Consider the following 17244-nt stretch of genomic DNA (forward strand, 5'->3'; position numbering starts at 1 on the left):
AAGGCTGGCTCTGGGTTCTGCAAGATGGGAAACACGGCTCTGCATAAGGTGAATGCCCTTTGTTCATCTCTGAAAAGATTGAAACAGCGTTCTGCAGTTTTTTTCAATAGATCTTCAGTGCGTGAATAAAGTGGAAAAGGTACCCAAGGTAGCAAGTCTCAAACGTAGATGACTAAAGGTAGGAAGGCAGGGTGAATGGAAAGCGGATGGGAAGCCAGTGTAGTGCATGTAACAGGAACAGACTGACCCAATCCATTAAACAGAAGGGTTGTTATATTATGCACTAGATCAAGGCAGCTGAGTGGCTTTAAAAGTATTTTAGCACAGAGTTAACTGTGTAGTCCAACCTGAAGGGTAAAAAGGAAAAGATGACAGCATCAGGGGCTGAACGCAAAAGAGGAGATAAACTTTAAAGTTTTAGATAGGTGTAGAAAGAAAAAGCTAAATGAGGTCTACCTGCAAGCCCTAAAATGTGAATCTTAGTCAAGGTTTACACAAGAAAGCAGATTTTAAACCTCCATTTCTCCTTGCAAGCAACATCACATTTCTCAGTTTCAGCAGTTTCATTCCTGTGTTTGGTATGTATGGAGCTAGCAAGTGATTGCGCAGCTTGATACTACTGAAAAGAAAATTTCAAGCTCTTGTTAAATGCAGCTTTGTAGGTCAGAATGGTTCAGTCAGAGGAGACTCCTACACACATGCTAAACCATGGGAGTAACAAAATAGACTCCCTGCTGAAATCACCAAATGCTCACTAAAGAAGCAGTAAGCTTTTGCTAGTCCCTGCCAGAGGAGAATGCACACCCACAAAACCTCAGAGGAAATGGGTTTCCTATTTTGCAGCTCAGTGAAGCACAGGAGCTCTGTGTCCGTGTTCCTACACCAAAGCAGAAGAAACTGTGTTGTCTGTCTCATGAGGGCAGTGGGACATGGCACAATGTGTGCTGCTGGAATGGAGTGTTTTTCAAGAAGCTTTCTCTGATTTATTTGCTTCTGCCTCTCCTCTCCAGTTGTTGTGCTTGAAGGGAAAAAGGGGGGCAGGATCAAGCCAAACACCATCCATTTCACAATTACAGAAGGTGATGATAACTGACTTACAACTTGTCTGTGTGTGAAAGAGTTGTACACAAAAGTGAAAAGTCAGGTGAAAATGAGCAATGCATTTACGTATGGTTCTTTAGGCCTGGGAGCCTAATTGTCTGGTTAGTCTTCAAAAGCATGAAGTGTGTTTTTCCTCATCGAAAACATTATACATCCAGGCAGAGCACCACCTCTGTCACCAAAAGAGTAATTTGTTGTGGTGATATTGGTACTAGTAGGGACAAAAAAATAATTGAAGAAATTATCTGTATGAAGGTTTATTGCATAAAATTAGTAAAATGAGATTAAATCTAGAAGCAGATAGATCGGCCAAACATTTATTGTGTTTTTGGGAAGATGAAGTGGGTGGATTCAGTGGATGCTGCCCATCCACTGGCAGCAACTGGTAACTGGTTTAAGTGATACTGAGAGAGTACTTAGGAGGTGTTTGGCCAAGATCTTTGTGTCTAGCAGGGTTTAGTGATCCCGAGATTTTTTTAGCCATTGAAAAAAATAGCTTCACATGTGGAATAAGTTCCCATAACATTTAACATTAAAAATTCAGCTTTTATTAGGGACTGACTTCCAGGTACGTGTTGCAGTATGACTAATGCATTACCTGTACTTTTGCTGATTGTATTACATTAGGGGGTTTTCTGGGCTGGGTGGCTTTTTTTCTTTACGTGACTACTGTGTGTAAATCTGAGTAAAAGAAGTTAACGCCCTTTAAGGAAGCAAGATGAATGACCAAGTTTCAATTACATGAACAGCTGCACAAACTTTGTCTGCAAACTAATTGCATAGGTGTCAGTGAGAGGATTTGAACTCTCTTCCAGTGGCACAGATGTGGCAGGTACCACCATGACCTGTGCAGAACCCTCTTGTTGGCAAAAACTCAGGAAAAGAAAGACTTTCAGATCTGGAATCTGTTCTGAGGAATGGCATCAGGTGGAAAAGCTGAAGAGAAGAAGTTAACCAAGCTAACTCTTTCAAAGGTGGATAACAGCATACATGGATTTCATGCAAAACGTTTACAGAAACCTTCCTCAGAAGAGATTTAAATCAAAGATCTTTGAGGTTAACTGAGTCATGTATGGTAACAATAATAAAATGAAAACTGAGATTGGTTTAAAGAAAGTCTGGATAAAATTGTTAAAGCAGTAGTTATTTTTTAAAAATAAATAGGTTAATGAAAGCATGGACTAGAGTTAGTAGTAGCATGTCCCAAGGCTCAAATTCTCAACAGACTGATGCTTAGTATTCATTAAGAATTTAATGAAGGGATGGCTTTTAAAAGACAAGCATAAATATGCCAGTATCAGTGAGAATAGAAAATTTACCAAAAGGACTGAAGAGAAAGTTGGCCACACTAAAGAAGACAAATTTTAATTCAGACTTTCAAGATAATTTGAATTGGAAAGAACATTCTAATCTACTTTTGCACATTGAGCTGCTTAACCAGTTTTTGTAAAAGTCTGATATTTAATCTGCCTCTTTGTTTCTTTTTATCCCCTGACAGCCTAGTCACTGTTGGTTGCATTTGATGGTGCCTGAATTTTCAAGGAGTCTACATAGTCTTCTCCAGAAATTTTCAGATATTTCAGATATGTCTGATGTTTTAAGCAACTATTTAATCATCAATAATCTCACAAGGATAATTAATGATCTTATGGCATGCCTGGCTTTTGATAAAAATAAGGTAATCATATATAGAGTTTCTGCTTTTTTGCTGGATTTTTTTTACTTGAACATTCTGTTGCATAGTACTCAGTAATTGCTTAAAAATGTCCAAAGCTTCATCAGATTTGTTCTTATTTATGTTCCTGTACCTCTGAAATCCTACTTTGTTTAGAAATGCATTGAGTACACTGTGCTTAGAGTTGGCTAGTCATTATCTCCTGTGTCAAAGGAAAATGTCTTACAAGAAATTACAGTATATACAATGACTTGTATACAGTCAAAAATGTAACCTTCATCTTTAAGATAATTCATTCTGTCCTGTTTGAAACTGGCAGAAATCTTCCTTGTGCATCCAGCTTAAATTACTCATTTTGCTAGTGATCCTAATGTAAATTTAAAGATGACGTAGTCAAAACTATTAATATACTTTTAGTATGTATCCCACTGTGTGAAGCTCCAAAAGCTTCATCATGGTGTAATGATGATTTTTATACAAATACACAGCAAAGAGTAGGGAATATCAGTGCATTTCCATGTGTTTCTGGTTTCCAACAGCAGCTGGAAGGATTCCAGGAGTCTCATTCAAGACACATATGATTCTCTTGTGTGAAAATTATGGGGTGAAAAAAGTAACTTTCTAATCCCTTATCCAGCTCTAACCAGTTCTGTTGTTAAACACGTTGTCCCACTGAACAAAATAGGCAAAATCTGCCATGTTCTTTAGGGCAAGGATTTCATCTTCCATGTACGTTGACTTCTATTAAGTAAGTCCTTAGCTGTTGTCATTGAAACTTTTTAACATCCAGAATGAATTAAATGGACCAAACCACTCAATCTCATTTAGAGTAGCATAACCTTGTAACCTTGTTGCATTGGTAGTACATTGCTGAGGGTATTTACACATTCCCTACCTTTCCATTTCAAACTGAATTCTGTCCAGTCTTCAATGTATATCTTTTTTTTTCTTTTCTATTTTTGTCCTGATGACTCACAGCACTCAGCTGGGAAGTGGTTGGGGAAGAGTAATTTTGTTTTGTAGAATGAAGAATTCAATATCCTGTAATTCAGGGAAACAACCAGCTATTGATTTCCTCAGAGAAGAATGATCTTAGGTCTAGTACTTTCAGCGTTAAAATAATTTTGGAGCCAAAAGTGGGAAGTTTTCCTTAGTACATATTTACACCATTCTTAGGACTGTCATCCTTCTTGGGGGTACAGAGTAACACCAGGCCAAATTTGACCTGCTGGCATAGGAAACAGTGGTTATGAAAGCCAGAATCAGGTGAAAAGAGAAAAATAAGATAACTATCAATGATCTTAATGTGGACCTCAATCTTGTTGTTTAGTCTGGCATAACACACTTGTCTTTTAGACCTCAGAGACTAAGTGGGCTTCCTTGTTTATAGTCCTGCTCTTATTTTTAGATACATTATCAGGAATCTCAGACTGCTTCTATGCAGTAGTGTGTCCCAACTATTGTATTCTTTTCCTTGTACTTTTATGACAATAGCTATAATTGTGTTGTGTTCCTGTGTTCAGATTAAAAGGATCACGGGGAACATTGCAAAATAACATTAAATGGGGATAATTTTTTTAATGATGGAAATAAAAAAAAAAAAGTCTCTTCATTTTCAGTGTAGGATGGGAAGCTGCCTTTCATTCCTTGGCGATTTTCCAGCACTATATTAATAATTTATTTCTATTTGCAAAGCTAATTTGAAATCTTCAGATCAGAGGGCTTGTATGATTTATGAAGATTGTAGACAGAAAATTTGGTCTTCTGCAGGTTAAAATTTTAAACTATCTTGTGTTACCTTTGGATATTTTTATCATCTGTTGAGGTTTTGAAGTGAGTGTCTCTCTTGACCTTCTTTCAAGCTAAACTCTGTATTTTACTCTAGGATTTTGTAAAAGAAAATGGTCACCTTTATGAAGAAGGTCACTTCATTCCTGAGGATTTTTTTAGGCACTTTAATAATACCATTGAGGTCTACAAGGAGTTTGCAGATATATTGGATAAGAATGACTGCATTCTACCTTCAACAGTAGGAACACCAGAGAATGGTAAGATGGCCCTTATTTTGGGGAACAGAATCTAAGTAGATATAAATGGGTGATTTTTCATTTGATTTCAGAGATGCTAATGATCTGATGCTGTACCTCCATGTCTCCTTTTTACTGCCAGTTAAAATTGCTACCAGCTACCAGATTGTATTTCATTTCCAAGTTGAGTTCTATCTGGCAGTAAAACTAGTGCCATCATACCTATTGACATCATTCCTTAATAAAATTCAAATAACCTCACAATAATCTGCTCTGTTTCTTTTCATCCCAAATATATCCTGGATCACCTTTTTACGTTGTTCTTCTTATCTTCTATTAATGCTCTTAAATTTTATAAGGCAGTAGCAGAGCCTAACATTGCACTACTGAAAAAATAGGAAGCTAGGACAAGTTGTAAATTCCAGCAGCCTCAAGTTACCTCCATATTTGAAAAGGCCCATGTTTACTTCATTTAAAAATTTTAACAAGCTCAAGTCAAGATCCTGCAGTTCATTCTTACCCTTGCATTAAATGGAGGTATTTCACTCTTTCTAGCGACAGCTACTAGCTTTGTAATTAGTGCAACGCATCTAGTTGCACAGTTATACCAGTAGTATAACTAGAAGTATATAGTGTACTAGTAGTATAACTAGAAGTAGAGTAGTTCCATAATCTAAGAACTTGTTCAAGGCAATTGCTTTTCCACAGTACCTGTTCAGTGTGTTCCACAGTGTGTTCCACTGCTTTTCCACAGTACCTGTTCAGCAGCTCAGTGTGTCTAGACACATCTGCTCCTTAATAAGACTGCCTTTTCTGGCTTAATCAACTTTGTAAACAGCCCTGTACCCAGGTTTTTAAAACAGCCCCACATCAGAGTAGCCCTACAGCCCATCATCTTATATAGGGGGAACTGTATTTTGCGTTACGCAATGCTGACACACTCATTTTCTATTTAGATTCCAGAGTCGCTGTCACAAAAACATTTTTGTTTCCTCCTGTTGCTGCCAGCTCCCTTAGGAATGACAGCATTGGCAGTAACACTAGCAGTAACAGTAAGTACAAGTGATTGAATTAATATGTGTCTCCATCTTGTTCTGGTAGCTGGTTGTTATGAGAGTTCAGAGGAAAAGAATGTCGTTAATTGTGCAAATTAATGGGAAGTTACTTGTGCCTGATGGTGTACCATGTGTTCTCAGCTGTCATACCGAAATGCAATGAACTTATCTAATCAAAATTTACAGATGCTATCAAGTTGCAATAATGTGACAGCTCTCTAAAATTTGGAGAGGGCAAGTCTCTTCGTTTTGACTGTCATGAGGTCTCACTAGTCATATGGCCTCAGCAAACTTGGCTCTCCCAGATGCCTCATTTTAACTCATAAAAGGAAGTTGCTCCAAACAAACAGAATAGGTGAAGTAAATTGGGCCCAGGGTACCCACATGGACAAAGAGCTTGCCGGTACATTGCATTTTGAGAGTACTGTCAATCCTAAACTTGACACCAAACCCAAAGACAGTCCCTTGTTTGCTTGCTCTAGTCACAACAGGGCCAGCTCCACAGTCAGCATGCTTTTGGCTGAGGTCAAGGACAAAGTCACTACACTTTTGGCAGGCTCTAATCTTCTCTGTCACAGCCATCTCTGTGTTTCTTGTCTGATTGGTCAGTGTACTACATGACAGATTACTGACTGGTAAGAGAGCACAGAACTGCTGCTATAAGAGCCTCTACGTTACATTATTCCTCATGAAGTCAGAAGGGGTATAGGAATCTGAGGCGAAGACAAGCAGCTAAGTTTCAGGGGCTTTTACTGACATCATAAATACTCTTTTACTGACAAACGAAATACTCTTGTGAGCAAAAGAAGGGGATTTTCCATGGAGGTTCCTGCTTAACCAAGTTGTTGTTTTCCTTGTTCCCGTTTCCTGGACACATCAGGATGACAAATATATCTCTTTTATAATTTCACCCTTTCAATTCACAAGCATCCATGCTAACTGAAAGTGTGATGAAGTCTGTGGCTAGTACTCCTTGTGTTTAAGAAAACATGGACAAGGAAGCAGCCTAACATTGAGTTTCTTCTCATGCTTCTTGGGAATGTGTAATCTAGTTATTCTCTGGGTTTTTAGCACCATGCATGCTACCTCTTAGTTGACAAACAGTTGCTGTCAGATTTGTAGCCCTTCCTGATTGCTTTCTAATTAAGAGAAGGTCTTGAGTCATCATTTCCCAGAACCCTCTGAGTACGTGGCTGGAACAAAAACTGCTTTCAACTCCTGGCTGCCAGCCGGCCTCTCTGGAAAAGGGAAGTCTCACTGCCATAAATTCCTCACCAAGAGGTCAAGGAGCTGACTACAAATAACCTGATGATACTGGGGCCAATTATGAGGTACCAGGAGGGGGCTACAGAGTGCATATCTGTCTCTCAGGTCTGAACGTGATAATTTTTGCTGTCACTGCTAGAGGCAGAATCGTTAGCTGCAGCCTGAAGCAATGGGAATGGATCAAGGAGCCAAAAAAAACAGATAGATTACAGAAGCAGTTCAGATGAAAGGAGTTTTACCTGGTAAAGTAAAAAGAGAGATGCCAGGGAGCACAGCTGAGTGTGGCACCTGTGTCTGTACTGTGTAAGGGAGTACAGAAGCGAGTCTATCAGTCCTATTTTATAACTGGAACTGATAATGAAGTAGGAAAAAAAGACTAATTAAAATAATGCAGTAAGCCAAGGCAATTGCTTGGCTGGCCATATGCTGTACAGGTGTGCTTTAACTGATTATCATTCTCTTAAGCAATTTATTGGAAAATTGGATATCAGTTAACAGCCTTATGTAGCAATGACATGAGGACTGCATGTCTGAGGCTGGGAACAGTTTGAACTCCTAATCAGATTAAATTACGTTTGTTTGGAGATTGAATGCTGACTGGGTACTCTTTAGGTATCTGTTTGGAGGTTTTTACAGGGAGTGACCTGTGGCATCTTTATTGGCATCTCTGTTTTACACCCTGAAAATGGCCTTCAATACTGGTTTTACTTTTGTCTTGGCTTTATTGCTAAGTTTTCTCTTTTACTTAATCCCTACCTTCTTGAAAGCAACAATAATGAATAAATCTCATTGCTTGCCATGTGAAAACTCCCCAGCACAGGGGACCTCTCTGCTGGCTTCAGTACTGTTCTCAGAACAGCACCACTGTTCAGCACAGTTGCAAAAATGAAAGCATTTGGAGAAGAGAGGAAACATGAAAAAAGCATTTTCTGGCACAAACTACTGCAGTATGTTTTATTAAATGAACCTCTTTAATTTTAAACAGATTTAAATTGAGCAATTTAAAATTAATGGTTTCTAGACCATTTAGGAGCATTCGCTGTTTGCAAAAGAACCCTTCCAGATTAATAATGAATTTTTAATCTATTAATTATGTCTGTGAAGTCAGATGACTTGAACTGCTCCTAATTCTAAACTCAACTTAGACAAACCTGAAGTGCATCATCTAATAAAAATCATTTGTGAAATAATTATAATAGAAATTGTATATAATATAAATTAGCTAAATTACATTTTTTCATGTTGTTGCTACATTTGTGGAAAGAGTCATATTTCTTGACTCCATTGTTATTACACAACAAAATTAAACTACTATAGTACAGTAGAATCTTGACCAAATCTACAACAAAATTCTTAACCCAATTAAGTGTAAAATGGAACAATTATCCTGTTTAGGGTTCGTTTGTTCACTTGTTTGAATGGCAGTAGTCCTGTTTTCGTCCTAGTAATATTGAATGTAGATCTGGGGCATGTTCCCACTCCATCTTTTCCCCCCACAAAATTATCAAAACACCACCACCAGCGCTGCCAATTTATTAAGGCTGGTTTATTTTCTTCCCTTTATATTACATGGTTGTAGTCCAATTTAAATTGCAAGTAACTGCTTAAGTACCAGTCTTACTGATATTTCTTTGAATCATTATACTATGATTCGTCTAGAGAATTCAGATGAGATTGTTCCTATGTAAAGGACAAGTGTCAGAATAAGAAGTCTTGAGTTCTAATCTCCAGCTAAACAATAAATAATAGTCTCTTTTTTCCCCATCAGTTGAATCTCATGTTGCTGTAATTAAAGCTTGAATTTACAAGCTGTTACTAACAGTTCTCAATTTAGTACCATGGGATTATTTATATTTTCATAACAAGTTCTTTGTTTTACTTTCTTCCGTTTTTTGCATATGATTTCATCACAATAATTTAGCTTTATTATTCAGTACTTAACAGTTTAAACTAAAACTTTCTAGGAGGAAGGTCTCCTTTTTTAATTAAGTAAAGAATAATGTAGTTTAATTCAGTAATTGCACAACAATTCACCCATAACAATGCATATGGTGTTGCCTTTGTTCCAACTTTAGAGTGAATGGAAGACTGTAATGAACAGGAGAAAGCTGCTCTGCATTTTTATAGATAAGATCTTGTGGTAGTTGTGTTGAAGCTAAGCAGAGGTAAACTGAAAAATCCTTTGAGACATATACACAGCAAAAGATCGAGCCAGTGCTTTGAAATATAATTGGCTGCTAGACCTACACACAGGGCTGAAGGTGGAGAGCAGCTCAATAGCTTCATCATGTAGCTGAGTGGCTTTTAATGTAAATATATTTTGTTCACAGCTTAACATCCCAATGCCCATAAAGACTATACATAAATCAACATCAGATGTGCTTGCTTCCTTAGGGAGTCTTTCACATGGTGGAGAGCAAAATCTCTGAGGGTTGCTGGCCTGCTTCCACTCCTGTTTTGCACCTTGCTAGATAAGAGTCTGTTTTAAGTGAATAATATACTAACTGCAAAGCCAGTAGTTCCTCTGGAGTTGCCCAGGGAGTTTACAAAGCTACTGATACACCTGGTTCCTCCTATTCCTTCTCTTACTTTGCCTTTACAACTGTTGGGAATAGGAATCTTTCTGTGTAAAGCTCTAAAGTTTCTAATAGAGGAAAACACCCTGTGGAAGGAATAAAAATCTATTGGCAGCCTGCTTGCTTTCCTTATCTCCTTTCATTAGGACACAGGTCACCAGGAGGTTCCCCAGGCTTAAAATTCTCCAACCTGCTCTGTCATAGATGTTATAAATAAAATGCACATGAAGGAACCCACCATGACTCATTTCATTCTTTCCAGATCTTTCAAGAGACTTTTTCGGGACTTGAAAGTGAAATCAAATAATCTGTTGTTGTTTGCTTTTCAAGGTAGTTATGGGTTACTTAACATTCAGATTAATTCATACACTATCAAGTTATGGAAAAAAAATCTATTGTCATTTTTAAAAGATAGGCTGGGGATGGTGTAACAGTTTGACTGTATGTAGGCTCTTTACCTGGGTTGCAGGTCCCCACATGGAAAGCTAAATATTAATTCCTGTCAGTTTTCCATAGCTGCTGAGGAGAACATCTGCATTGGAGTTATTTTCTCAGAAATCAGATTTTTTTTGACGTATCTAAAAGATACTTCATTGTAAAGGGACCATTTCTGTTGTCTAAGACTCTCTGAAGTTTGTAAAAAATAATAGTAAAAATGAGGGTGCTAGACTATCACCCACCATACAGAACATTTCTTTAGACATTTATGTAAAAATCGTCACACTTGCCATGATATGCTGCTCAGCATTGCAGAGAAGGCAGAGAATTTTTTAGGTTATACACTCCCCTGTAACATGTTATCAAATAAATTATGCTCTGTATGACCTGAAGAATTTTTCCTTTGATTTTTATTTCACTTTTCCATTTTTTTCTGAAGTTTTCAGGGCAAAATCCAGAAAACATGACCATAATTCAATTGCCTAACTGAGCAGCCTGTCACTCGGATGGATGACTAATGGTATTAGGCAAATCAGTTTTATTTAGCTACTCATTTTCCTTGAGTGGATTGCAAGAAAAATGTAGGAGTTTTCGCCTAAGAGTACAGTTCAGATAAAGTAATGTCAGGAGTTTCTTATTTTTGAGCTGTTTGGACTCGGTGTACCCCATTTGAGGTTGTCCAGATTTTTTTGAAGGTCAGTTGTGCAAGCAAACCTCCTCCATGCATAATCTGGGACAATCAGTTGGAGAGAACATATACCCCTCCAATTAATTTCTGCTCTTGATTGTAATGTCTGAGCAGACAGAGGCAGACTAATTGATAGCCTCTCTTCTTCAGCTGATGTTTACCTCTGTAGAACTTAGATATCTTTCCCTTCTCTGTAGACAGATTTCTTTCATGGCAAGGGCATCTGTTCTGCTTGACCCATGTTTCCTTTTGGTGCACCAAGTCTATCAGATGTGAGTAAAATTCAAGCTGTCAGAACCTAGAGGTTGTATGCTTTGTATGGTATACAGAGGTACATGTAGTATATAAGTACATAAGATACAGACTTTTTGTTGCCTTACTTTTTAGCTCTGTCTGTGACTGTGGCACTATAAACACAGCTGAATTTCAGAGATAAAAACATTTAAAGAACATTTGTGTAAAAACTTCAAAATGTCAACCAGAAAATCTCAGAAAGTTGAAGATGAGCTACTAGTTAATTATGAGAATGCTCCTTTCTACACTAGAGTGTTTTTTCTTAGAGGCTGTTTAATAATGTACTAAAATGCACATTGCTTGACCCAGTATCTCATATAGTAGGTGCTTAGACATTTGCTGTTTGCATGAGTCACACAAATTTCTAGTGCTTTCAGTCCATTTTCATCTGTATCTAATCGCCTACATTTTTTCCAGTGCTTACAGTTTGGTTCTTTTCCTGTAATCTGACAATACATCCACCATTCGAGCTGCAGACACCAGATCTTGAAATGAACCAAAACTGGGTGGATAGTGTTTAAACAGCAGGCTCCTGTGGCTCACTTTGCATTTCGGAAGGTGGATCCCAGGGTGACTCTGTAGGACTTTTTGAACCCTGTTCTTGATTAAACAACTGGATGGCCACATTCTAGTCTCAGCGTGTGACAGGAATTACTTGTGGACATAAAAGACTAGGATTGGAGCTCTTCTGTATAAAATGTAAAAAGCTATCAAGAAATGTTTACAACAAAATAACACAGCTAGATTTCAAGATACAAGCTCTTGATCTTACTGAAGTCATCAAAACCTTTCCAGACAGACATTAGAAGTGAAATCAGGCTTATTTTGTTAAACTAACCTCTCTCTAGAGCCCTCGTGTTGGTAATCTATTAGCAGCAAGGCAGAATGTCTATCTGCACTCAGTGCCTTATGGAACTTAAGCAAATGCACAAAGATATGTGCTCTTCCAAAGAATTAGTTTGTGTTACTGAGTAAAACCTTTAAAAAATTGATAAACCCAAAACTTCGAAGTGCAGGAAAGAGAGAAAAGAAAAACAAGCAAACCAAAAAAAAAAAAAAAAAAAAAAAACAAACCAAAAACAGACAAAAAGCCCAGGAAGAGAATTAGTGCTGGAACTGTTCGACACAGCTGTTTCAAAATGGGAGAAGTGTCTTTGTGGTCAAAAATTCCCTCTGAGACTTTGTATGAAGTGCACCTTGTGTACATAGCACCTTGAAGTATCTGTTCTACTATTTAAGATCTTATGTAGGTGGTGAATAAAAGTGCTCTTGCTAATAGTGTTGCCCTGAAGATTTTCTGCTATAAATATGTCTTTCCTAATGTAATTACAGAGAAGGCACTTGGCTTCATTAGCAGCTCCAGTCTGCAAGGGATCAGCATAGCACTGACATCATTGCTGTCTCTTCTTATGGGGTTTATTTTGGGAGTCATATACTGGAAGGTAAGAAATATTTCATTTAATTGCTTACATAGTGATACTACATTTCATAGCTATAGTCAGGCAGGAAGAACTTCTGCGTTTGAAAGCCAGAGACATCTCTTGATTTTCACTGAACTGTGTGATGTGCAAATGGAAATCTGTTGTCAGATTCTTGAATACCACCACCAAAGTGCAAATCCTGTCTAATCAGCATGATAGCTGTCCAACTGGAAACTAAAACCACAGGATTTCCCTAATTTCCCAGTTCTCCTATTGCATCTTGAGAAGAGGATTCTTTTGCTTTTTCCCCTTGTGCCTCTGCTTACAATACAAAGGCTTTGATGGTAAAATTATACCAGCAGCAGATGTGTATTAGAGGACAAGATTTGGCGTACATTTTGCAAGATGATTGATATTGAGAATTTGAAGCAAACTGAAACACAATATTTTCTTAGGGAGTTATAAGGAAAGCTTTAGAACATTTATATTTCATGCATCTTCTTCCTAGAAAACACATCCCAAATCCAGACCAGAAAGTGGTGAAACTACGCAGTGTCATGATTGTCAAGAGGAAAATGAGATAAGGTATGTTGTTTCACTTTATATTCGTATATACAAATGTAAGTTTATCGCAAAGATAAACTTTCTGAAGGTTTCTCTCCAGCTCTAAGACAAACACAAAAAACATCATATGCAAGGTCTTGCTGTAGAAGCAAAATATGTGCTGAGGATGTGTCCTTTAAAGGAGGTTTTAGTTTAAACATAAAAATTGATATGGAGGAGATTTCTGCATACAAAATGTTACTAAAGAGACATTACCTTTACTTTATCTGTCCTTACTCCCACTGTGAGAAAGGAAGGCTGAGACCTATATAGGAAGCAACAAAAGAAATTGTGTTATTTGGTGTGTGGTGTAAAGGTTCACGTTATGTAACAAATTAGAAAACATCGTCTTCCTGGCTGTGCTCCTATAACCTTCTAAACATTTTTCACAGGAACATTTTTTGCATTATCTCACTTTTTTTTTTCCTTTCCCAAGGGTATATGTATATAAGCATCTATGTTTTCCAGGGTTTTTTTTTAATGTTAATGAGAACTCATTCAAAGCCTGATAACTTTCCAAGATCATACTGAAATGATTTATGGCTCTATTCGTACTTAAAAACTGCATTACCTGATTTTTAATGAGAAAAAATAATCCTGTGTAACTCAGTCAATCAAATATAACTTAGGAATAACGCTTGAAGACGTTCAAAGTTGCTTGGACATGACTTGGGCAAAGAAGTCAGGGAAATTCGAAAAGGACTTAGGGATATTTTAAGTTAGAGTAGTTCACACTAAAGCATTTTGAGAGCATTACTTAACCTTGTATTTCAGGGTGTTTGGTAAAATTTTAACTATGAGGGATTAAGGGACAGATGTGATGCAGATGGCAGAAGGACACATCCTGTAGGCTCCTCAGGCTGTGTGAAATGCCTGGTGCTGTCCACTGTTGAAGGCAGAAATAGACAAGGTTCTGATCTAGCAGTTTGGTCACAGGAGTGGAAATCTTCTGTGTTTAAACTTTCTAGCATAATACATTCTTAATACAAATTTGCTTCGTGTGCAGTACTTAGAATGGAAGACTTTGTATTCATCAAGTATATTAGTTACTACTAATAACTCATCCTGTACTTCATCCTCATGCTAAACTTTGGTTTCATTTTTATTGTAACTTGTTGATAAACCCTTCCATTCTATTTTCTTGAAACACTAGCACTGTAGTAATGAAGTATCTTTTTCTTTCAGTGTGTTGCAGCAAAAAGAAAAGGAACATCTACAAGTGTAGCTGTTGGTTTTTCTCCCTCAACACTGTTACTGTTTTGTGTACTGGTAAGTTGTTATGATTGAGAGTCTTACCATAGGCTTAATAACTTTTAACTGCTGAAATATAAAGTAATTCAAAGTCCATTTTGGAAAAAAAAAAAAAAACAAACAAAAAACCAACAACTTGTTATCAGTAGGCTTTCTTTATGCTTAAGGTCCTTAACAGCAAATACAATTAATCTTATATCATTAATTTAGGCGTTTGACTTTTAACCTGAAAATGTTACAAAATGAAATATGCCAGAATTCTCAAATGAAGATCAGCTTCTGCTTCTCCTTCTTGGTGCGAAAGCTGATACAGATAAATCTTCCGCTGTTGTCCTACAGCTGCTTCAAAATAGCGTAATCTAAAAACCAAAATCATTAAACTAGCAGATAAGTGCAGGAGAACAGACCAAGTAAAGTTGAGCATCTGTTAATTGTTGTTTATTCAGCACAGTGTGCAGACTCTGTAGCCTTATCAGATACGTCATTCTTGCTTTAGTGTGTAAGAGTTAGCAGCAAAGGCAAGTGAGCTTTCTCAGTCCCAGCTGGTCCTGTGCAGAATGGTGCATGTCTCTGGCAAGAGGCTTCTTACCACAGGAGTTGTGCTGTACTTAATCCATCCATCTCTGGCAAGGGCCTGGAAGATTCAGGCAGTGCTGGATGCTTCATTTAACATTATGAGCAGAAAGAGCAGTGTAAGAGTATAACAAGCAATCCAAGTTTTGCAGGTCATCCTGTAGCGGTCACTCTCAAATGTATTTCAGTGTTTGTTGTGATCAAGTTAGTTACAACTTCAGAAATTTTCAATCTCCTTAACTGTTTTGTTCTAACATCTGCTCTCTGAGAAGGGCAGTCATCACTGAACTGCACAAGTTGTCTGATTTTTCCAAAGATGTAAACTCAGTTTGGTATTGGCTTCTCCAGATGACTTCAAAGGGAAGTCTGCTGCCAGAGATTGCCAGATAACCAAAATGCACAAACACAGTTCTGTAAAACAATGAGAGTTGTTTCATCACCATAGATGACATCAAGGAGCTTTTGCAGGCAAGTGTGTTGTTGGACCAAGAAAGTACATCTTATAACGATAATTATTTCTTCAAAATAAAGGGATATCTATGGAAGAGTTGTTGAATTTGTCTGTTTCCAAAATTACAAGAAAAAATGTCTATGCTGTATGTCTGTGAAAAGCTCTGCTGTTTAGCAATGCAGACAGAGAAACTAAGCAGCAAAATTATAATTTTTGTTTTTCTCTTCAGGCAGGTAACAGTTCCATGTTTGCTTCATAAATGAAGCATCTTTAAGCACATTCGTATTCCTTCTGGAGTGACAGACTGAGTCTGCATCTGTTGTTGCTGCCCATGACTCCATAGACATGCTATAGAAATCAGGGCAATTTGTGTTTGTTACTGTGAAACCAACACTGAATTGACGACAAGAAGAGTGTGCAATTAGCAGGACTGTGTCTATGTGAACATCTACCTTGTTTGGCATTTGGGGATTTGTAATTGCATTGAAACTTGCAGCTGACTCTGGCAAACAAAGTACATATCCTGAACAAAAAGCATCTTTCAAATGCCTCCAACTGTGTGTAATCATTGAAAGTCATAAATACTTTTGCATCCTTAATTTAATTTCTGTGTCCTCTACCTTACCTTCGTGTCTTCAGATGGAGTTTTCTGAACCAAGAGAAAACAGAAATGGATACAGATAACATACTCTTCAATGTTGTATATAAAACTTGAAAGCAAAGTCATGCAATGGACCTGTGTTCTAGCCTTTTACTTATAAGGAGTGTTTTTTGCCTGGCAAAAGTAATGTATACAGCAACATGTGGTCTCTGTTGGGTGCCAGGTGGCTAGTTGCTCACCCCAGAAAGCCTCAAGAACTCATCAGCCTTGGTGGTCTCTGTTTAGGAGAAGCAAGTACTGGATGAGGATGAAGTAAGCAGGAGGTGAATGTACCTAATGGAGCTTCAAAGCATTACCCACATTGCTGGGTATGTGAACACTGGTGAAATTTCCAGCCATGCCAGTGGAAGGGAAAGAGTCTGAATTGCGTTCAAACATCAGAATAAAGAAAAACCTATGAAATGCATTTTAAATGCTGAAGATGCATGCCATTTGTACCTTGTCTTTAAATGTATAGCATAGAAAATCTGAAAGATTCTGAGTGTATTTAGCTTTTACTTACATCAGCTGTAATTAATGTTTGCATTGTGGTTTAAGTGTTTAGTAAGCTTTAATATCCTGTCATTCTCCACTCTTAAAGTTAACTCTCCCAAAACAGAAGAGAAAGTCTTTATTTCCCACTTGTCTTCTGCATCTTTTGCTGTTATAGCATCCATGGAATCTACACAAGACTCATGTACAGACATGCATTTTCAAGTAAATCCAAAAAATGCCATGCTAAATGTTACAAGTGTAGTTGTGCATCTTTTCATCTTGATTCTTTACAGATAATGGGTATGAATTATTTATATGTTAGGGGGTTGTACTTCAGAAGGTAAAGATGGCTGACTTGAAATGATAAACTGCTGACTGTTGTCAAACTGACAAGGTCAGCAAGAGGTTTAGTTTAAGTAACTTGAAAACTTAAAAAAACCACTATCATTTTAATATTTCACTTAAAGTTGGAGTTCTCTTTAAGCATAAAGTTACTTACTTTTGTTAAGATTCTTTGTGAAAATTTTAATCATCTGCTGAATTTTCTGAGAACCATGCATAAAAAGGATATGACATGCATATAATATATTTGTGTGTGTGCGTGCATGTGTGTGTGTATTATTGGTAAAACTGATTCATCTTTCATACTTCCCCAAAAAGAAAAAAACTCAAAATCTCACTATGTTTGAT

General features: G+C 37.4%; 1 protein-coding gene across 2 annotated transcripts in view; it reads left to right on the forward strand.

Annotated features, from left to right (window-relative positions):
• KITLG (KIT ligand) overlaps positions 1–16810 on the forward strand; it is a 55851-nt gene extending 39041 nt beyond the window's left edge. The window contains exons 4-10 of one of the 2 annotated variants that reach the window (XM_057423836.1): positions 2600–2779; positions 4662–4824; positions 5760–5855; positions 12453–12562; positions 13050–13126; positions 14330–14413; positions 15649–16810. In XM_057423836.1, the coding sequence (XP_057279819.1) occupies positions 2600–2779; positions 4662–4824; positions 5760–5855; positions 12453–12562; positions 13050–13126; positions 14330–14369 (666 nt within the window). In that variant the 3' untranslated portion in view covers positions 14370–14413; positions 15649–16810. The remainder of the gene's footprint in view (positions 1–2599; positions 2780–4661; positions 4825–5759; positions 5856–12452; positions 12563–13049; positions 13127–14329; positions 14414–15648) is intronic. The other variant, XM_057423846.1, reaches the window with a different exon arrangement.
• Positions 16811–17244: the final 434 nt, after the last annotated feature.

This window comes from Pezoporus wallicus, unplaced genomic scaffold, assembly GCF_028554395.1.
Source record: "Pezoporus wallicus isolate ANWC-B61680 ecotype Strahan unplaced genomic scaffold, APGP_CSIRO_Pwel_v1 contig_7722, whole genome shotgun sequence".
Lineage (NCBI taxonomy): Eukaryota > Metazoa > Chordata > Aves > Psittaciformes > Psittacidae > Pezoporus > Pezoporus wallicus.